This window comes from Sceloporus occidentalis, unplaced genomic scaffold (assembly GCF_023333645.1).
Source record: "Sceloporus occidentalis isolate IW3139 unplaced genomic scaffold, rSceOcc1.0.p SCAF_201, whole genome shotgun sequence".
Classification (NCBI taxonomy): Eukaryota; Metazoa; Chordata; class Lepidosauria; order Squamata; family Phrynosomatidae; genus Sceloporus; species Sceloporus occidentalis.
The window spans coordinates 1,483,583-1,506,137 of record NW_028317181.1 but is presented as its reverse complement, the minus strand read 5'-3'; the positions used below and the strand labels follow the sequence as shown (position 1 = coordinate 1,506,137).

The 22,555-nt window shown below is 42.3% G+C and overlaps 1 protein-coding gene and 2 long non-coding RNA genes across 3 annotated transcripts; 2 read left to right on the top strand and 1 right to left on the bottom strand.

The window, feature by feature from the left end:
* The first annotated feature begins 2,020 nt into the window (after positions 1-2,020).
* LOC149278141 (uncharacterized) lies at positions 2,021-2,355 on the top strand. Its single transcript, XR_016278786.1, has 3 exons — positions 2,021-2,058; positions 2,151-2,204; positions 2,299-2,355. It is a non-coding gene; the product is annotated as an uncharacterized LOC149278141 (long non-coding RNA).
* Positions 2,356-2,394: 39 nt separating this feature from the next.
* LOC149278140 (uncharacterized) lies at positions 2,395-3,338 on the top strand. Its single transcript, XR_016278783.1, has 4 exons — positions 2,395-2,516; positions 2,612-2,671; positions 2,762-2,836; positions 3,020-3,338. It is a non-coding gene; the product is annotated as an uncharacterized LOC149278140 (long non-coding RNA).
* Positions 3,339-10,029: 6,691 nt separating this feature from the next.
* Positions 10,030-12,158, bottom strand: LOC149278139 (uncharacterized protein F54H12.2-like). Its single transcript, XM_089502386.1, has 2 exons — positions 11,873-12,158; positions 10,030-10,970 (listed from the first exon to the last, which is right to left on the bottom strand). Exons 1-2 carry the CDS (start codon positions 12,156-12,158, stop codon positions 10,030-10,032), a joined length of 1,227 nt encoding a protein of 408 aa, XP_089358512.1.
* Positions 12,159-22,555: the final 10,397 nt, after the last annotated feature.

Below are 22,555 nucleotides of genomic sequence, written 5' to 3'. Positions count from 1 at the left end.
TGACAAGCACAGTCTGTCTCTATTATCAGAGGGGGTTGTGAAGGAGTGAACCCTTCCTCCCCTCATCTTTGCCAAAGTCTCTTTGTCTCTGTGTAACTTGCTCCTTTCTGTTTAAATCATTATTGTGTGTGTAATTTTGCTTTCCCGTGTGTTGCTCTTGTTAAAAGTTTTTCTAAAATGTGTTATTGTAATAACCCTGTGCGCATATATATATATATATATATATATATATATATATATATATATATATTCTGTTAAAGTTAAAATTTCAAAGTTTAAAACATGGGTTTATTCTGAGGCACAAAAGCCCCCCCCCCCCCCCCCGGCTGTTAAAATAACACTGTTCCAAGCATTCATTCTCCCTACATTTTTTATGAAACAAAATATGTCTTGCATTATCAATTTAGTCAGATCAATAATTGTCAGAACTCCAAAGCAATCAGTAATCAATGTTCTCGTTCACTATAGTTACTGCTCATCTTGCTTAGCAATTGCTTTAGTTGTAGTTCTGCCTATGCGTTTGGGGGGGGGGCTAGCTAGTGCTGGGGAATGGAGTGTTATGTTTAATTAGCTGAAGACATCTGTGCGGCTCGTCCAAGGTCAGGTGGGTTTCACAGGCTGAGCTGGTCTGGGAAGCTGGAGGAAGGTGGGGTTAAAGTTGCCCACAGGAAAATTAGGTGGGGGCTGAGTGGTTTTAACATTGTGTTTGGGGCTTGGCTGTTAGATTCTGCTGAAAAGTTTGTCTAGTAACATCCACTTGTATTTTCATTAAACTTCACTGCTTTCAAGCAAGTTGTTGTTGTGGATTTCTGGTGGAGGTTGCTGGGTCTTACAATAATAAACCATAGACAGGTTTTGTGTCATTATGATTATTTGACTAACTGTTTAAAAGTGTAAACTTTGGCTTTTAATCTCTCTGTGTTGCTCTTATTAAAAGTTTTATAAAATGTGTTCAGGCAGTAACTCTAAAATATAGACAGGCCCTGTTGTGTGTGTGTGTGTGTGTGTGTGTGTGAGACTAGGTTTAAGAGCTATTTTCAAAATGCAAAGTATTTCATTTTGTGTAAAGATATTTTGCCTCTTTCTGTGCTGCTATGATTTAAAAAAGTATCATCATTATTATGTGTGTGTGTGTAACTTTGCTCTTGTTCAAAGTTTTTATAAAATGTGTTCATGCGTTAACTCTGTGCATATTTATATTTCTTTTCATTTATTTTCTGATTTAAGGAATGCTTTTAAAGTGCAATGTATTTTATTTAAATATTTCATTTAAAGGTTTTAAACCACATGGCCCAGGCTGATTGAAATGAAAATGTTGCCCTTACACATTCAATATTAGACAGTTTGAAAAATAAAATATAGTGAGGGTGTGTTCATTCATTGTCTTCTGATCTAAGGGCCCCTCATCTGTGTGTGTGTAAAAATAATTTTCTTTTACTCTCTGCTTATTTAAGAGTTGCTTTTAAAGTGCAATGTATTTCATTTAAATTAAGTGTTATTTTGTATAAGGATATTTTTGCATTCTGTGTGTTTTTCTGAGCTTTACAATCTTCAACTAGCACTCTGTGTGTGCCTAGACAGAGTGACACTGTCTCTTCCTCCATTTGAATGTCGTTTTTTGCATTCTGTGTGTATGTTAAAAGTTTTATAAAATGTGTTCTTTTATTAACTCTGTGCATATTTATATTTCTTTTCATTTATTTTCTGATTTAAGGGTTGCTTTTAAAATTAAGCATTCAAAGAGTTTTTCTTTTTTCTTTTGCAAAGGAATGGTTTTATGAGAGACACACATTCTTTGTTTTTTTTTACAAAATGACACTGCGCATGCTCCCTGGATGTGTACTAACATGTCTCAACATGTCACCCTGAAGATAAGAGTGCGTCATTTCCCCAGGTTACGCCCCAAGCATATCCTTGTACATAGAGTGGGACACTACATTGTTCCTTTGCACTGCTGTTGGTAAAAAAAAAAATGTTGTATATACTTTTCAGATTTATCTCAAAGCTTCTGAGACATATATTTTGAAACAAACGCTATGGCATCATCTAAACAAACAGGTAAAGAGGTTTTCTTTTAGGGTTAACCTTGGAAAATTACAGAGGTTCCAAGATGTGCCTGATGCTAAACTGCACCCCTCCTTTCCTATTAGGAATGGGCATAGAAAAGGCTTGTCAATATGTGGACAGTGATGATTCCGATTTCGGTAAGTTATATTTATATATTTTATAGGCAAAGGGTTAAGGTGTATTATAAAGAAGTTACTAAAGGTTTAGTTAAAATTATTATTATTTTCCAAGCTCTTTCAGAAGTTATGGACAAGACCTTGAGGGCTGAAAATCAAAGAAAGGCTTTTGGTTAGTATGTGCGTTTAAGAATATGATATGTATAGTGTTTGAACGGTCTAGTTCATTGCAATAATATTATTATTATTTATTTATTTTCCATGCTTTTTCAGCAGGCATCTCTAAGCCCAAGTTCTTGATGGCAAGTGAACAGGGAGCTTTGAAGAATGCAGGTGGGTGTGGGTTTAACATGTATAGTCTCTGAAAGGTCTATGTAATTGCATTATTTATTTATTTATTTATTTATTTATTTTCCATGCTTTTTCAGCAGGCATCTCTAAGCCCAAGTTCTTGACACCAAGTGAAGAGAGTGATTTGAAGAATGCAGGTGTGTGTGTGTTTAAGGATATAACATGTATAGTGTCTGAAAGGTCTAGTTCATTGCATTATTATTTATTTATCTCCCTTGCTCTTTCAGCAGGCAGCTCAAAGATTCTGGACAAGAACTCCATTGAAACTCTGACACCAAGTGGAAAGAAAAGAAAGATTTCTGGTGAGTGTGTGCATTTAAAATCATTATTACTGTACTTGAAATGCCCAATATTGCTTTTACAGGAAAATATATAATGAGGGAAAAACACCATTTAAATGGTTGCTCTTTCCAGGTTTGAATACAGTGTGTGCTACAAATGGAGTGGGGACCCTATTTACTGATACCTTTCTTCTTCTTCTTTAGACAATAAAGTTCAAAAGGGGGAAGACCCTGACAGCAGACCTCCCAAGAGACAAAAACATGATGAGGATCTTCTTGAAGAATTTGCTTTCAAGTACAAGACAATATCTGACTGTTTTATTCATTTACAAAGAGCCGCACAGCAAATGCGGATACATCGTGACACGTTGAATAGGCTTGCAGCTAATTCACAGTGTACACTTGCAGATCTGGAGGCTATTGTGAAGGCCATTAAAAAATACTGTAACTATGTGGTCTGTGGTGACACACCCTTTGAAAATGTTCAAGTAGGTGGGGGAAGTTCTAATTGTCAAAAGGGCAGAAAAAGAAAAAAGTCTATCAAGGAAAGGATGTATTGGAGAAAAAGAGCTATTAAAATATTAAAGAGGGCAAGAAAGACACTTGTTACATCTAGGAAGGGAGCAAAGAAAAAACGTAAACATAGGGCTTCTCAGGCTGCTGTACAACATTCTGAAGGTGTAGGGGCACCTCCAGCCCCTCCCACTCCTCCACGCCCACGCTCACCTCCACCCCCACCACCAAATAGCCCCGAAGCAGCACCCTTTCCCCCGACCCCACCCCCCTCACCCCCTCCAGTTCATCCTCTGCCACACCCTCCAGCCCCGCCTCCAAATAACCCCGAAGATGAACACCCAAATCTACTAACACCGCCTCCGTCTCCAGACTTGCCCCCAGAACCTCCCACCCCTCCACCCCCCGCCCCTCCTACCCCACCACCCCCATCTCCAGAAAATCATGTCTTTGCAGAAAGGGTTAGAGGTTGGGAATGGTTTAACAGGAGGTATCAGGCTATCAATATTGCAGAAGAATTCAGATTTGTCAATTTAGAACATATCAGATCATATTCAGAGGCTGTAGCTGCTGTCCATCAGGCTATTCAAGAGGTTCTGGATCGGGCAATTTTTAGAGCGGGGCCTGGGGATTTTATCCAACTAAGACTACAAGATGCAGGTTTAGCAAATCCTCTGTTTTCAGTGCAAAGAGTCAGGGATCTTATGAATGCTGAGGATTTTTTATCTCACATAAGTAACCTCCTGCAGAGTAATATGGACATCTGTGCACAGGGAACACTCCGACTGGTTATTACTATTGTGCGAGCTCCTCAAGGAGGGGGCCGTTCCAGATCTATAGATTCTATACCTTACAGTTCAATTATTGCAAAAAAGAAGCAGCATCTGGTGGATCCTACTAACTTAGGCACTAATTTATGTTTTGCTGCAAGCCTTGTGGCAGTAATGGCTAAGCAGGTTCCCACAGATGTAGAAATGCTGAGAGACGCTGCTAAATTACACCAAGAGCTGGGATGGTCTGACCAGAAAAAAGTATCCCTTAGTGATATTTCATTTGTTGAAGAGCATTTAAAGTGTAACATCCATGTTGCCCTTTACTCTGACAAGGGCTGGGGGCTTTTTAAGACACAGAAAATCCAATATCCAGAAGCATACACGGTTTTGCTACATGAAGATCATTTTTATGGTGTCGTCAATGTGAAAGGTCTCTTTGGGAAAAGGAACCTCTGTTCCATATGCCATACTTTATTTACCCACAAACATTCATGCCTTTACTATTGCAGATTGTGTAAAGAACGTGATTGTGCTTCTAAAATAGATGAAATGGAAAGATGTTTTAGGTGTAAGTTGAACTGTAGATCCGGGGCCTGCTTAAGGAGGCATAGAAAACTAGCCTTGGAAGAAAAAGTCAGATGTGTCCCTAAAACTTTTTGTGAGAAGTGTGGCTGTTATGTCACATTTGACCATGATAAAAGCGAATGTAGAGGGGTGCTGTGCACACTTTGTTGGGGTCCTATCCTAAAGGATACTAAACATCTGTGCTACATGCGCCCTATAAAATATCCAAAAACATCAATCCAGTATATTTTTTTCGATATTGAAACCCACCAGGGTACAGGTGTCCATGTTCCTAATTACTGTTTTGCCAAAGCCTTTGAAGGAGAAACTGTGGAGTGTTTAAAGGATGACGGGGGAATGAGTAAAAAGAAGCAGAATAAGGATGGTAAGAAAGGAAAAGCTAATCATGCAAAACTGCATGAAGAAAATGAGGTGTTACAGCCTGAGTGGGGCCCTGCAGGACAGACCTGGGAATTTAAGGGGGAGGGTTGCATGTCTCAGTTTATCAAGACATTCATAACTGATGGCAAATTTGGGGGTACCACATTTATAGCCCACAATTCAAAGGCTTATGATTCCTATTTTGTCCTCCAAGAATTAGTCAAAGAAAAGGTGGATGTTGATATTATTGCTCAAGGGGGTAAACTGATAAGTGTAAAAGTGAAAGGTGTAGATCTAAAATTCATTGATTCACTTAGTCACCTCCCCATGGCTCTAGCACGGCTCCCAAAGGCCCTGGGCTTTGATGAATGTAAGGGATATTTCCCTCATTTTTTCAACACCCCTGAAAACTGGGATTATGTTGGCCCTATGCCTAAACCTGAGGATTACGGTGTGGAAACCATGATGCCTGGGGCAAAGGAGGCTTTTTTAGCATGGTATGAAGACAACAAGACAAAAACCTTTGACATGCAGAAAGAGCTGGCCTTTTATTGCCAGCAAGATGTCAATATTCTGGCACAAGCTTGTACCAAATATAGACATGAGATCATTAATCTGACAAAAGTGTACAAGAAGACAGAAACAGGGGAGAAAGGATGGGTAGCCATAGACCCTTTACAGTACCCGACCCTGGCTAGTGTGTGTTTTGCAATGTACAAGTTTAATTTTCTAGAGGAGGATCAGATTGCAATTCCCCAGCCTGATAAGTACCATAATTATTGCAAGCGATTCTCAACCCCTGCAATCCAATGGCTTTCGTACCTTGAACACAAAGAGAACATTCAGATTCAGCATGCCCGAAAGGGTGGAGAAGTCAAAGTCGGCAACTATTATCTTGATGGCTATGCTGTCATAGATAATAAAGAGACAGCCTTTGAATTTAACGGCTGTTACTGGCATGGTTGCCCTTTATGTTATTCTCCAGACGGTTGGAACTCCCTTCTGGGGAATACATTTGAGTTTCTTTACAATGCTACCCAGCAAAAGGCAGCTGAACTGAAAAGCAGAGGGTATGAGATCTGGTCAATCTGGGAACATCAGTGGACAGCCCAGCAAAAAACAGATGAGCAGCTGAAGCAATTTCTTGCTGAAGCTGAATTTCCACCTGCCTTAGAGGCCAGGGATGCTCTCTTTGGTGGTCGTACAAACGCTATCTGTCTGTACTACAAGCCCAAAGAGGGTGAGGAAATTAAGTATTATGATTTTACCAGTCTGTACCCCTATGTCAACAAAACTAAAGTATATCCTCTTGGACACCCTCAAATCATTTATGAGAATTTTCAACCGCTCTCAGAGTATTTTGGCTTAGCCAAGCTTAAAATACTGCCCCCTCGTGGTTTGTTCTTTCCTGTTTTGCCCAGTAGAATCGGTGGAAAGCTCATGTTTGTACTGTGTGCAACTTGTGCAGAACATCGCCAGCAGGACCCCTGCAATCATACAGATGAGGAAAGGTGTTTGTTGGGAACTTGGTGTACTACAGAGCTGAATGTAGCTATAGAAAAGGGTTACAAGGTGATGAAAATCTATGAAGTGTGGAACTTTCAACGCCGGTCAGGGGGTTTATTTGAAGAATATATTAAATTACATCTTCGGCAGAAACAGGAGGCATCAGGATTTCCCCACTGGTGTGTTACTGAAGAAGACAAAAATAAATACATAGCTGATTTTGAGGAAAAAGAAGGGGTCCTTTTGCGCAGGGAAGAAATTGTTGTTAACCCTGCAAAGCGGCAGATTGCCAAATTGTTTTTAAATTCCTTGTGGGGAAAATTTGGCCAGAGAACAAACCTGACTAACACACAGGTGGTGAGGGATCCTGATGAATTCTTCAATCTTGTATTTTCTGATGCTTACAATGTTTCGATGTTTGAGTTCATTGATGAAGAGGCTGTTTGTGTGTCCTGGAAAAACTCTGCTGACCGCATAACAACCGCAGGTAGAAAGAATGAGTTCATTGCCTGTTTTACAACAGCTTATGCTAGAATTGAACTTTATTCTTTGTTAGATAAGCTTCAAGAGAGAGTTCTGTACCATGATACAGATAGTGTCATCTTTGTGAGTAGAGAGGGAGAATGGTCCCCCCCTCTTGGGGATTACCTGGGCGATCTCACCAGTGAAATCCCCCCAGATCAACGTATCACAGAATATGTATCAGCTGGACCCAAAACCTACGGGTACAAGCTTTCGGGGGGTACAGCGTGCTTGAAGGTCAAAGGGATCACACTGAATGTCACTAACTGTGAAAAAATTAATTTTGACAGTCTGAAGGACCTGGTGTTTGACTACACCTCAGACAGAGAGAAAGGAGGTGCTCATGAAATAGTGGTGCAGCAACAAGGGATTGTTAGAAATAAACGTCAGTGGTCTATCCACACAAAAGAGCTAAAGAAAACTCAAAGAGTGGTTTATGACAAGAGAGTGATTACTGAAGGGTTTAAGACTCTCCCTTACGGTTATTGAATATGTCTATGCGGTGGCAACACCCCTTCTCAGCTATTCTAGCAGGACCGAGCAACTGTGGAAAAACTGTATTTGTAAAAAAGATGTTGGATAACGCTCACAGTCTGTTTTCAGTGCAACCTGAGAAAATTTTGTGGTGTTATAGCTGCTGGCAACCTTTGTACCAAGAACTGCTATGTAAATATCCTTTTATTCAATTTGTAGAGGGTATGCCTGATAACTTTGATAATGAAGATTTGTTGCCCTTGAAAAAAATAAAGTTCTTAGTGATAGACGATCTAATGCAGTCTTGTGATACTTCAAATATTGAAAGACTTTTTACAGTCCACGTTCATCACAGGAACCTGAGTGTTTTTTTCATCACACAAAATATTTTCTGCAAGGGAAAAAGCTTCCGGACCATCAGCTTAAATGCAAAATACATGGTGCTGTTTAAAAACCCTAGGGATAAATTACAAATTGCAACTTTAGCTCGTCAGATGTACCCAGGGAACACAAAATTCTTCATGGAAGCCTTTGCGGATGCAACAAGCAAACCCTTTGGTTACCTCATTATTGATTTGCAGACTAACACCCCAGAACCTTACAGGTTACGAACGGGCATTTTTCCTCCAGACTGGCCTGTAGTGTATACCATGAAGAAAGGTGCCAGTGGTTACAAAAGGCTTCAGCTTTAATTCCCACATCATATTGCTCCCACCACCCCCTTCGGGTCAACATGTCCGGGCGTGTGAAAAGAAACCTTGCTCTCTTAAAACTGCTCATTAAGATGCCCCCACCCCAGAGGAAAGCTTTTTTTATGTACAGCCTCAAATGACCTGGTTGCAGCCATCTCAGAAATAGCCCTGAACGCTTTAAAAGGCAACATTCCCTTATCTCCTCATCAGGTGCGTGTACTGAGAAAGAGGCGCCATCTTATTAAAACCCTGGGTAACAAGCGAGTCTCGCTGAGAAGGAAAAAAGTCTTGGTGAAGCAGTCTGGGGGTTTTCTTGGTCCGCTGTTAAGCTTTGCTGTACCCCTGATAACCAGCCTTTTAACTAGGCAGTAATGGAATATGCAGAAAAGATGTATTTGGTCCCTAGCCATCAGCTAGAACAGTTAAAGGGCTCATCCCCTAAGGATGAAAATATCAGAACTAAGGCCATATATACCCTGGATGCTGAGATGCAGAGGATTCTTCAAAGGACTGACTTAACAGAGTATGAAAAAGCAAAACAATATGACAGTTTGCTTCAAAGGTATTTGACTCATGTCAGACAGAAGGAAGCAGAGAAAGAAAACATAAATCTAATTCTGCCTCAAATGCAACAGCCCCCTGAAAACGGGTTGACCAACTCCTCTGAGCCCCTGTTTCAAGAAATCCTGGAAAGCCTGCCTGCTAGATACAAGAATGCAGGAAGGGTGTTGTTAACCAAAATGAAGCAACACAAGAGTATTTCTTCATGGAATGACAAAGGATCCTTTGTCTATAAAGGGGAACCTGTAGCTGGGTCCAATATGCTGGATTTAGTCAAGGGGGTCACTCAGACCCATGCTTTACCAGCCAAACATGTCCCAAAAGGCTGGGTTGTTTTCATGAGGGCCATGGCAGAGCTCAATGTCCCAACGTCTGTGGTTGGGCACCATGCCAACAGAGAAGTTTTGGACAAGCTAAAGAACCCCAACGACGCCACTCCGGTGCGGTTTCACACACCCAAGACCTCCCGCAGGGCTTTGAGAAAACAGCGACAATCTAGTACTACAGGTTGGCTCCATTTATGATTCTCCTGTTGTTTTTCAAAAAGAGAAATAAATAAGTTAAAAATATCACTTAAGTCTATATTTTTATTTTAGTTAAAAGAAAACACACACACACACAAGAAAAATTCTTTAAAATCCTTCCTAGAGGATACATTTATTGACAAGAACGTTTATGAAAAGCGTTGCAGGTTATACATCCTTGGGCTGGTTGAAACATGTTTGGGACAAGTCTGGGCATGTATGAGACAAGCCTTGGCATGTTCCTCTTTGTTTTTACATGTTCAACCACCATTTCATCATTTCTTTGCAAATCGTGAGAATATAATTCTTGAATATTTTTAAAACTCAGGCCTTTAGAACGGTGCTGAAGAAAAAACACACAGTGGTAACCACACACCACAGAGTCTGAGGCTTGCACTGCCCTGGGTTGAAACCTTGTTTTACTGGTATTTTTTCTTAAAAATTTAATGATGGTTTTAGGAAAGAGCGGGTGGTCGGGAGGGTGTCCGTAGGAGTCAAAAAATTCACCGGTATTTTCTTCTGTTAAGTAGATAGCCAACCAGTGTTCTCCAGGGAGATTGTGGGGGTGAGTGTTGATGACTAGACAGACAGGTCTTTGTATCAGCTTCTCTCTAGGGAGCATGTCACACGGGAAGACTCCATAGAACGGCTTTCGAGTATAAGGATTTGAAGAAAGGATGCGGGTTAATTGCACGCTGTCCATGTTACATATAATCATACAAGACATTTCTCCTGTGATTTATCTCTATGACATTGTCAAAAACACCATATACGATCATATTCACAGTAGTAGGCAGAGGTCTGGCGAACCGGAATTCAGCCCTCAGGTTCCCGGTTTTGATCAACGAATAATGATCTCCGCCTTCTTGGTCTGGGGTAAGGTCAAATGCAAAAAGCGTGTAACCTCTTGCATATTCGTCACGGTTGATTAAAAGAGACCGGTCTTTCATATGCTTGCCTGCTGTCTGCACCAAACTCATGTATTCCCTGACACAGTTTCCATCTTCAAAATTGGGTTGAAACGGCTTTGTAGGGTTCTGCTCTCCATCCAAATACAGCGCAGCAAAATTGATGTCATAATGCTTAAAGTTAAAGGGGTTCTTGTTGTAAACTCCACTGAAGGCGTCATTATCGACCATGCCTATAATCACCTGCTTGGGTAGTTGACCCAAAAAGAGATTCTCCTGGTTGGTGACGCGACTGCCTCTCGGGATGCTAAACACTTTCATGCTTACACGGTCCACAGGGTATTTGGCATTGCATGTCAGCAGAGCTTCTGCATGACCTAGCCGTACTCCCGGTGACACTCTCACCTTCTTGACAAAAAGGGACGCTGATAAAATTTGCAGTTTGTAATTGCTGTCTGCATCGTCGGTCATTAAGCAGAAAGGATCTTTGTTGCGTGTGAGTTTGATTTTTACATCCACCCCATTTAGAAGCAGTTTCTCCTGAAAAAATAGGTCTGTGTGGAGATGTCCCAGAAGATCTAGTTTTCTGCTTCCACGTGTCAGGTTTGCTCTTTCAATAAAGCCATGATTATTCCCCTCCGGATCTGCCGATTCATGCTCTCCAGCGACATCTTTATAGAACAACCCTGTAGAGAATTGGGTGGCTAGAGTGTCTTCACTGTAGTTCAGCACAGACTCTATGAAAGCACGGTAAGGATAACAGTTATTGCTCTGGCTGATCAGCCTATCACCCAAAACCACATCCAGCTGACTAAAAATGGAGGCTATAGGATAGTTCACCAATCCAACTTCAGCATCTTGAGGAATGTTTGTATTATCATCCTTATTAATCTTACAGGTTAGATATAAGAGCGTATTATTGAGATCCATATAATCTTCACCATTTCCTGCAATGAAAAAATCTAGCGGTGCAGATTCTGTCAGAGCCGTCAAAGGGGGCACCTCAATATACAAACTTTTCTCAATACTTGTCTGTGTAGGTCCAATAGTAAACAGGTCTAATTCAGATTTTGTGCATTCTTCAGATCCGCTGTGGATAAAAGCCATGGTGTTAGTTTAAAATATATCTCTCTTAGACGGTGTGCGAGGCCGACTCCTCTTCCTTACAGCTCTCCGCTTCTGTGTTTTCTTTCTGCTTACACGTTTTCTTTTAAGGGCTCGGGGAGGGCCTGTTAACCTCACCCGTGATGCTTTTCTTTTTTGACGATGCCTTCTTTGAATATACATCAGGCCTGAGCCTTCTTGTGGAGTTGTGGGTTTCATTTTATTCATAACCGCCTGGGTAACTTCACCGACCACATCTGTAGCAATATTCTGCATGGCTGTTTTAACGTGGGGTTTCATCATGTTCAGGCCTCTTTTCAAAAGTGGACCTGCTTTTCTGAAAAGGCTTCTGAAAATCCCACCAAGCCCAGATCCGTACATTACAGGGGTTCCATGGTACCCTGGAAGACCATTTCCAGCTTGGACCCTGTAATAATCTCTATAAAGGGCAGGGTCACCATATGTTTTCACAAATACCATCTTTAAAGCTTCAGTATTCTCCTGGGCCGGAAATGTAGTTTCACAAGCACCTTACCCGAGCGAAATGGCACTTTTTTGTTCTGGTCCGACTTTATCTCAATGGTGATGGTGTCAATGTGGTGCTTACTTACAGGGATGTAATGAGGCTTGTCATACACAATATTGACACATTCGTCGCTCTGTCCCCGTACAGGCACGCAGCGCAACAGCGGGACATAGAAGTCTCCCACTATCTGATGCTCCACTATATCGGTATAAACATATAGGGTGTTGAAACCCGCCGTGATGTCTGCTTTGAAAGGAGGAATTTTGGCATGACGGGTGGGAACCAATCCTAACATGTGAGCTAGTCTCCCTCCAGCCTGGATTGTGTATGGCCCAACTGTTTTAAACCTAACCTTTCCGGTCACACGGTCATAGTGCAGATGCACTTTAGGGGGGTCAGGGTCTGATTTTATCATATCATTCATGATTTCCAGCAGTTCAGGGATGCTAGAATAGTACCCCCGTTGCAGTATGAAGATCCAGTTCTTTTCCTCATTTGCAATTTCAAAAGGTGTATTAGTAATGATATTATTCCAATTGTGTGGGTACTGTATCTCGGCGAGCCCTACTTCCCACTCCCCAGGAAGTTCCAGGGCTCTTGCTAAAGAGACAGTAAAGATTGGAATTGTGTTCTGTGGGAAAATGGCTGCGCTGCTGTTACTAGGGAGTAAGATATAAAAACCGTTCTCTCCCATTTTCCCACCGCCTCTACACAGGTTCACCAACTTCAGAAGCAAGCACCCAACTGTTGAATTTGCTAGGCCAGCCTAACCATTTCACTAGGTATTGTTTTCTCCTACCCCGGCCTTTAGTGTCTAGTATTTTTTCAATCCTGTATGCTTGATCCTCTTTCACATTCACCTTTTGTAATTCTTCAGGGTAAAAGCTTCCAATGACAGGCTCCCCAAGATAATCTTTCAGCAGGTACACAGGCCTCTTTGCAGTTAGGATGACCTGGTCAATAATAAATACTTCTGTGGTGAAATTCTGTTCATATCCTTTGGCAAATATACTCTTGCTTTTAGAAATCCTCACATGGTCCCCTTTTCTAAGGAGTGGATGCTCCTTTTCTGTTTTGATAGGGGCCCCATATACTGTTTTCCACACGGCTAGAGCATTAGAATCATTGACGTCTGCGGGTCTTGCTTTGATTGTTCGGTGAAAACTCTGGTTATAACTTTTTAGAAACAAGGGAAGCACGTCAATATAGGTGAAGGTATTTTTAGCTGTGAAATACCTCCACATTTTTGTTTTTAAAGTTCTATTAAACCGTTCCACAACCCCTGCTTTGACTTCATTATTGGTGACAAAATGGTGAATCCCATGATGTTTCAATTGGCTACTCACAGCTTTGTTTAGAAATTCACGGCCCCGATCCGTTTGTAATTTGAGAGGCTTTCTTCCGCTTTGGCTAAAAATAGTGTTAAAAGCACCGGCCACTTCTTTACCAGTTTTGTCCTTTAAAGCCAAAGCCCAGGCAAATTTAGACAGGATATCTATTACTGTTAAAATGTACTTGTAGCCTCTGTTATACTTAGACAACTGTTGCATATCAACTAGATCAGCCTGCCATTGAGAATCCACATTAGACACAACCGTCTTGTTTCTTTTAAAATGTATTTTGGCAGGTCTGTGTAGCGTATAGGCATCTTGGCCAGAAAGCCATCGGGACACCTCCTCTCTTTTAAGATTTTTGCTCTGTATTTTGGCTTCCTGAAGTAGGGCGTTCACACCCCCAAAGCTCCCAGTTTTTCCTGGAGAATAATATATATCACCCAGAATTTTGTCATGCCCTCCCATTTTCAACTCTCATGTAAGTATGTATGAACACACACATGTAATACAGACAACATTTTATTGGTGGAAAAATTAGAAACATATCTACATCTCAGGGATGGGGGAAAGATTTAGGGGCTGTAGACTCTTTCCAACTTGGATCTCAGCACCATCTGCCTGTAGGTCTTCATCCTAAGAGAATAAAGAGAAATAAGAAGCAATTTATTCTTTTGGAAAACAATACATTCCTCTCCCAAATGATAACCAAACTACTAACATTTATTATTAGCAGTAGTAGTATTTAGATGTTATCAACTTACCATTACGCTGTGGTAGCCGGAATCCACGCTTTCATCCATAGATTCTTCCACATGTGAGGGCTGTGGTGGGTTGCGATCTCCCGCTTCCACGGCCTCTTCCATCTGAGCGGCAGGTTTTGAAAGTACTGCGCCATCCGGTTCGTCAGGGCTCTGTGGAGTGTCAGGAACTTCCTTCTTCTCCTTCTTCTGGAGAATGGATTTTAAATTGCAACCGCAATCACACTCGAGTTCTGAGGAATCGTCAATGAAATCCATAATGTTGGGTGTCTTTTCAGGCTCTTTCGGTTCCTTTTTAGGACGAATATTCAAGGGTACGGGAGGGTCACTAAAGCCCACAGGCCCGCGGTAGTTGGGCCAGGATGTTATCATTGTGGTTTTGATTCTCCTGGCTGTAGAAGGTCTAGCCAAACGCTGTGGGGTGCTCGGTACCTCCATGCTGCCTTCGCAGAACGTGTCTGGGCATGCATAGAATGGCAGCTTCTCGATACGGCCTAGAGATCTCTGCTGCCCGTCTTCTATTGGCTGGCGCAGACCACGTGATTCTCGTAGGGACCAAACCATTGGTCAGGGCGTGGTGAGGTGGGGTCTTACAGGAGGATCACGTGCCCCTCAAGGGGCTAATGGGAACCCCTGGGAGGTCAGGGGGGAGGGGTCGAACCACGCCCCCATGGATTGGGTCTGTCACATGGTCCGGATGTCCCGCCCTAGCATTTCCGGGGTAAGGACACGCCCATCAGTTTGACAGGTCATCCATCATTCTTGAGGGAGGGGCCAAAGGCGGGGCCAAAGGGTCATAAATCATTCTAGGGGGTGTGGTCAGGGGCGTGGCTAAAGGGTCATAAATCATTCTAGGGGGCATGGTCAGGGGCGGGGCTTAAGGGTCATAAATCATTCAAGGGGCGGGGCTTAGGGGTCATAAATCACTTTTTGACAGGAGCTACCCCTATATACTACTAGTATATCTTGATTTCAGTAAGGCCTTTGATAAGGTTCCCTTAGAGTCCCAATTGTTTGGGGGAAAACAGGGTACAAATAAATAAATAAATAAATAACAAAATCGTTGTGTATCTGCATTTCAGTATGTAATTTAGTGTGCAGTAAAGAGATAAAACAATGCCAAAGATAAAGACAAATTAATGCAAATCTATCTATCTATTATATATATCACATATGCACATATTCTGTATAACTTTTAAAGTAATATATAAACTTTAATAATGTAAAAGAAGATATAGGGTGAAACTATATCTCCCAACTGCATGGCAGGGGGTTGGACTGGATGGCCCTTGTTGTCTCTTCCAACTCTATGATTCTATAAAAGAAAAGAAAAACCACATCCAGTCTGCAAACATAAAAGACAATACCCCCACAGACCACACAAACTAACAAAATGTAAAGATATACAGGTTGAGTTTCCCTTTGGATATATTCCAAAAAGCAAAGTATGTTTCACTGGTGGCTGAGAGAGTGACACCTTTGCTTTCTGAGGGTTCAAATAAATGCAAACTTTGGTTCATGCAAAATTAATAATAATAATAATAATAATAATAATCCTGCATTTCAATGCACACAAGGCAATATCACACAGCATACAAGGCAAACCTGCGTTGCAGTGCATGCATGGCAATATCATTGCATGCAAAGGCAAATCCTGCACTGCATTGCATGCTAAGCAAAGTCGCATCAATGCAAGGCAAATCCTGTAGGATTACCTTGCATGCAATATATTGTATGCATTGCAACACAATATTACTTTACATGCAAGCTACAGGAAAAGAAATTCCAGATCAACATTAGGAAAAATATAAAGACTATATTGTTTAGAGAAGCGTTCCCAGAGGCGAGCCCCTCTCTGACCCAGGAAGCCTCCTTTTAAGCGTCCATTAAGAAGCCAAGCCCTTCCTCCAGTCCATCTGCCTTGGTCCAGGCCTCAGAGGTGGAGAAGAACTGCTGGACCTGATCCCATTCCCCACCACCACTCCCTTCTCCTTTTGTTTCGTGTCTTTTAGATTGTAAGCCTGAGGGCAGGGAACCGTCTAACTAAAAGATTGTATGTACAGCGCTGTGTAAATTTACAGCGCTTTATAAATAAAGGTTAATAAATAATAATAATAATAAATGGGAAGAACTTTCTGACAGTAAGGGCTGTTAGACAGTGGAACACACTCCTTCTTCGGAGTGCAGTGGAGTCTCCTTCCTTGGAGGTCTTTAAGCAGATGCCCATCTGTCGGGGATTGTGAAGACACACCCAACTAAAGGCGGTGGCAGGTTTGGGTGTGCAACGCCGGTACCCTGGTGAGATCAAACTCTTTACCCAAAAAAGGCTCTGAAGCTGAATGTAAAGCTCAAAAGGGGGGAATTTAATTTAAAGGACAAAATAAAGAGTTTTCTCCTCCCCAGCTCTAAACAAAAGGTACTTTACAGTTGCAGCAATCTTCAGGTTGTCATCTTTCTGGGTCTGATGTTAGTTTGCTCTCCTCACTCAATGGAGCTGGTGCAGGGTCTTTCAGCTCCTGAATTCCTCTATTTTCTTGCTGATAGTAACTAAAATGGCTAACTTGGTAACTTATTTGGCTAAATTGGTAACTAAAATGGCTAAAGTGTAAGAAATGCCCTTTCCGGCTGTCTGGGCCTGTTTGCCACCAAAAAGACAGCTCTCTGCCTGCTCACAGCAAAGACTGCTCCCAAACTAAAGGCTTCCAGCTACAGCAGAGCATGCTGGGAAAGGGCAAACCAAGCCTGGAAATAATGCATGGGATCCTACAGCTCCTCCCACAAACTAATACAATGAACTTTCCTACACTAAACATACTATGGCCTGAACCGATGTGAAAGAAAATGCAGGGGAAAGTTTCAATCAGTCCTGGCAGGACATCACAGGGATGCTTTGACTGAGAGTTCCTGCATGGCAGAATGGGGTTGGACTGGATGGCCCTTGGGGTCTCTTCCAACTCTATGATTCTATAATTCTATGATTCTATAATTTGACGGATCCCATCCAGCAGACCATTCCATAGAGTGGGAGCGGTTGCAGAAAAGGTCCTCAGGGAGGTTGCAGCCAGCCTAGTCTTTATAGGCTGCAATAAGTTCCTCCCAGAGGACCTGAGAGTACGGGGCGGATTATATGGAAGCAGGCGATCCCTTAGGCAAGTTGGGCCCAAGCCATGTAGGGCTTTAAAGGTGATTATCAACACCTTGTACTGTGCCTTTAATATTGGAGTGACTTTAATATTGGTGTAATATGGTCGCTCCTAGATGTTCCATTAATCAGCCTGGCTGCCATATTCTGTACCAGTTGCAGCTTTGAGACTAGGCACAAGGGTAGCCCCATTTAGACTGCATTGCAAAAGTCAAGTCTTGAGGTTACCAGTGCATGTTTTGAGGTCACCCGGTTCTAGGAATGGGTGCAGCTGGTGTATCAGCCGAAGCTGATAACAGACACTCTTGACCATTGCTGCATTCACCTGATTTCTCATGTGAAGTGACGGATCAAGAAGCACCCCCAGAATGTGAGCGTGAACCCCTCTAGGGCTGGAGGTTGCACCCAGATGCCTGGTTTAGGGAGCCCTATTTTGTTTTGTCTGGATTCAACTTGAGCTTTTTCCCCCTCATCCAGTCCATTACTGCGTCAAGATACTGACTGAGGGGAGAAAGGCCATCTGTTGTCGTTGCCGATGACTGAGACATGGAGAAATATATTTGGGTGTCATCAGCATACTGGTAACACCCTACTCCATGTCTGCGGATGATTTCTCCCAGCAGGTTGAATGACCGATTGATTAACTGATTGCAAAAAGTGACACATTCAGTTCAACATCTTTTGTCGGGGCATTTTTGCATTTGCGTTTCTTTCTCGAATGACCTCATTTTCCCTCTGCGTCCCAGGGGCAAATCCACCTGCCAGTTTCAGGAAACGCTCCCTGTGTCGGATGACCTTTAGTCCTGCAATTAGGCTCCACTCCCCCAAATGCATCGGAGGGAGCTGACTGAAGTCTACGAAAGCTGATGCTGCCAATTTCTTTCTTTCAGTTAGTCTCAAAGGTGCTGCAAGATCTCTCTAACATATTGTCTTATTTGTTTCTCTCTTAGCAGATTAATCTTTCCTCACATCAGCTCAGAGCTGCTGCAAATATCTAATTGATAATCTCTTTCAATTCGCCAAATCTCTAAAGATCCTAAGTGTTGTTTTCGCGGTGGCAGACTCTCACACACCTGCGCTCTCTGGCACCTTGCAATTTCCCTGAAGAGTTTCTCTTACTTGAAAGAGCATTAGTTGGATTTTTCCTCTCTTAAACACCTGCGTCACAATAAACCCAGTTTTTATGCCACTTTATAAAACTCAATGCTCAGGTTAATTTTCAAAACAGTAATTAATTCTCTCTCCAGAAAGTGCTGCTCTGTTAGTAGGAAAGAACTGAGTAGTTCACAACAATGTAAAAAAAAAACCCTCAAACTTTTATTATTACTATACTATTAATAAAATATATTAACTGTGGTATATTAACTGCTTTAAAGTGTTTTCCACATTTTTAAAAATCTTTTTAACTGTATTTTATTCTTTTAAGATGTAATTTGTTTTAATATTGTAATAATTTACAGTCATCCCTCCGAATTCGTGAGGGATCTGTTCCAGGGACCCCAACGAATTTGAAATTTTGTGGATGTTCAAGGCCCATCGTCCCCAATGGTGTGCTGCCATTGGGGACAATGGGAACTTGAGTATTTGCGAAGTCTCAAGTCCTCCCTCCCTCCTTCCCTTACAGAGGCAAGGCCTCGGCCAGCACAGTCTTCCTCCGGCTGGCGCGGCCTTGCCTTGGCCGGAGCAGGACCATGCCGGCTGGGAAAATGGCTGCACCAGCCGAGGCAAGGCCTTCCTTAGGTCAGAGTGGCCTTCTTCTGACCAAGAGGCCTTTAGCCAGCTGGTGCCACTTTGCTCCTGACGAGGAAAGGCCGCGCCGGCTGGGAAATAGGCTGTGCTGGCCGGAAGAAGGTCGCCTTGGTTGGCGCGGTCTTCTTCTGGCTGGCACAGCCAAAGGCCACTCCAGCCAGAAGAAGGCCGCTCTGGCCTAAGGAAGGCCTTGCCTCAGCCAAGGCAAGGCTGCGCCGGAACAAAGAAGGCCGTGCCATCTGAGGCCTTGCCTCAGTAAGATAAGGGAGGAGGGAGGAGTTGTCCTGCAGGCTTGCCATTCGCAAATAATCGAAACCGCGAATGGCAGTTGGAGGGACGACTGTAATTCTATTTTAATATTTCATTTTTGTATGATTTTAATTATACTGGTTTTAGTATTGCAAGTTGCCCTGAGTCCCAGCTTTAAGGAAAGGGCAGGATATAAATAAATACAATAACAACAACTATGTCTGTGGAATGCAGACACAATCCAATATTTTTACAAAGTAAAAGTGTTATTTTGCACGTTCTTTATTTGTGAAAAGCAAAACTGTGCAAAATCAGTTTGACTTTGCAAAAATATTGGCTTGTGTGTGCATCATACAGATATACAGACACACCTCAATTAATTAATATTTTTAATATTTTCATTTTATTTATAGGCAATGTATCTCCCAGAAAGGCACCCAAGGCGGCTCACAGAAAAAAATGATTTTTAAAAAATAGCAATACAAATTAAAAAACAATTAAAAGATCACGTTAAAAGAGTATAAAATTGTATTAAAAATGCAAAGGTTAAAGAAACGTGAACAGAACATACACACCCTATAAAAGCCTCCCTGGTGGCATGTTGTTGTTGTGTGCTTTCACGTTGTTTCCAACTTATGGTGACCCTGAAGTGAACCAATGCCAGGGTTTTCTTGGAAAGGTTTGTTCAGAGGTGGTTTGACATTTCCTTCCCCTTGAGGCTGAGAAAGTGTGGCTTGCCCAAGGTCATCTAGGGGGGGTTTCAAGGGCAAGCAGGGATTCGAACCCTGGTCTCCAGGGCTGTAGACCAATGCTTCAACCATGAGGAGGGGACAGTTTTGAACTCCCTTCTCTCTTAGTATTCCTGACCATGGGATCACTCCCAGTATTTCTCTAAGTTTACTAAAATCAGATTTCCTAAAATTTTGAATGCTTGTCTGACTATGCCTGGCTTCTCCTTGGCTGTGCTTTAGCTTTTCTGACTTTACCCCTACAAATGCCTGCTATTTCTTTGAATTCCTTTTTCGTGATTTCCCCCTTTTTCCATTTCTTATACATGTCCCTTTTTAATCTTAGCTCAGTTGAAAGTTCCTTAGTCATCCATCCTGGTTTCCTGAGACATCTCCCATGTTTCTTCCTCACTGGAACTGTTTGAAATTGTGCCTTCAGAATCTCCCTTTTGAGAAGCTCCCATCCATCTTGAACCCCTTATCTTTTAGTATTTCTGACCACGGGATCACCCTCAATACTTCTCTAACTTTACTGAAATCCGCTCTCCTATGCCTGGCTTCTCCTTTCCATTGTATAACAAACTCGAGGAGAACATGGTCACTTCCACCTAATGATCCTATCACTTAATAATAATAATAATAATAATAATAATAATAATATGTTTTATTTATAGACCGCTATTCCGCGATGATCATAGCGGTGTACAGTAAAATCGTAATACAATGCAAAATACAGTTAAAGGAGGGAGAAGTCTCGTCCTTCAGGCAGTCCAAGATGTTGCTGGTCTGTGTGAAAGGGATCTAGGAGTCCAAGTAGACCACAAGTTGAACATGAGTCAACAGTGCGATGCGGCAGCTAAAAAAGGCCAATGCAATTTTAGGCTGCATCAATAAAAGTATAGTGTCTAGATCAAGAGAAGTGAGAGTGCCACTGTATTCTGCTCTGGTCCCCACCTGGAATATTGTGTCCATTGCTGAATTCAATTCAATCCAGTTCAATTAGAATTCAAAAAGGACATTGAGAAACTGGAGAGTGTCCAAAGGAGGGCAACTAAAATGGTGAAGGGTCTGGAAACCATGCTTGTTTAGCCTGGAGAAAAGAAGGTTAAGAGGTGATATGACAGCCCTGTTTAAATACTTGAAGGGGTGCCATACTGAGGAGGGAGCTGATTTGTTTTCACTTGGCCCAGAGACTAGGACCCGGAACAATGGATGCAAGCTTCAGGAAAAGAGATTCCACCTCAACATTAGGTGGAACTTCCTGACAGTAAGGGCTGTCCTGTCAGGTCCAACAACCACTGTCAGCAACTCACACGAGTCCTGGGGTTAAATCAGACTCTTGTAGCAGAGCTGGCAAATTTCCAGAAGGAGAAGCGTGGCTCCAAAGTCCAATTTAGGAAGGATCTTAAGACCTTCCTATTTAAGCAGGCATTCCCCGACTAACATCCTGCGGGCCTCCCTCCTCTTCCGTGGCCATGAGGACGGGCTAATGGGGCTTTTTATTGTTATTTTTTATTGACCTTGTTGTTTTTAATCTGTATTTGTCGTTTTGTTATATTGTAAGCCGCCCTGATCTTTCTGGAAGGGCGGGATATAAATAAAGATTTTATTTATTATTTATTATTTATTAATTGGGATGACAGCAACTGGATGTCTTCCAGGAACTGCAGCAATGCAGGAACCTCCGGGGACACACAGCAAACCGATGATATAGCTTCTTCTGATAAACCACCAGAGAAACTAAGTCTCCCAAAGTGCTCTTTATTCACAGTGCTATTATACAAAACCAGATCTCTAAAACTCCAAACCACACCAATCCAACTCCTTCTACAAACCCACACCACACCCTTGCAACCCCTGGGCTTATATAGTCTCCAGACCATGTGGTCTCTCAAACCCAGTGAGTTCAGGTGTGTAACCATGTCATGTGTCTCCTGTGCAATTTAGACACATGGGCCTGTTACAGACAGCCAAAATAAAGCTGCTTCGAGTCACAGTGGAGGTATGGTGTTTCAATGATGCATGCGTCCTAAGAGTCCAGAAATCGCCCCAAAGCCACGCTCCAGCCCTAAGGACTGGAGCATGGCTTTGGTGTGGCTTCTGGACTCTTGCATCATTGAAACACCATACCTCCACTGTGACTCAAAGCAGCTTTATTTTGGCTGTCTGTAACAGGCCATGGTTTCATCATCCATGGCTACGTGCTCTTGGGCATTGAAGTGTCCTTGAGCCAATGAGCTTCAGCTGTGCTGATCAACCTTGCCGCTCTGCTGAATGCTCATGGCCAAACACACAAGCATTTCCCTGTGTGCTGTGTTTTAACCCTTCAAATCCCTGACATGTCCGACAGTGGAACACACTCCCTCAATGGAGTGTAGTGGAGTCTCCTTCCTTGGAGGTCTTCAAGCAGAGGCTGGATGGCCATCTGTTGGGGATGATTTGATTTGGATTTCCTGCATGGCAGGGGGTTGGACTAGATGGCCCTTGCGGTCTCTTCCAACTCTTTTATTCTATGATTCTATGATTCTAAGGCAAAACAATAAGTCTAGTTTACCAATACTTTTTGGAAAGCTCTGCCTTTGATGTTAAGGAAGTTAGAGTTGAGTGGAACAAAAAGTTCAGTTCCCCTGTTCAATATAATCTATGGAAATGAGCACCACTTTCAGCATCTGAAACTTCTTTGGACCTGACAAACATGTTTTTCCCCTCCAGCTGTACACTTGCGTTTGGAG

What these genes read in the sequence shown, in the direction of transcription:
- LOC149278139 (XM_089502386.1), bottom strand. Translation starts at nt 12,158, where the DNA reads ATGTTAGGATTGGTTCCCACCCGTCATGCCAAAATTCCTCCTTTCAAA. An exon ending in AAAAGTGCCATTTCGCTCGG is followed by an intron (nt 10,971 to 11,872) that starts GTAAGGTGCTTG and finishes GTGCTTTCATAG; the next exon opens with AGTCTGTGCTGAACTACAGT.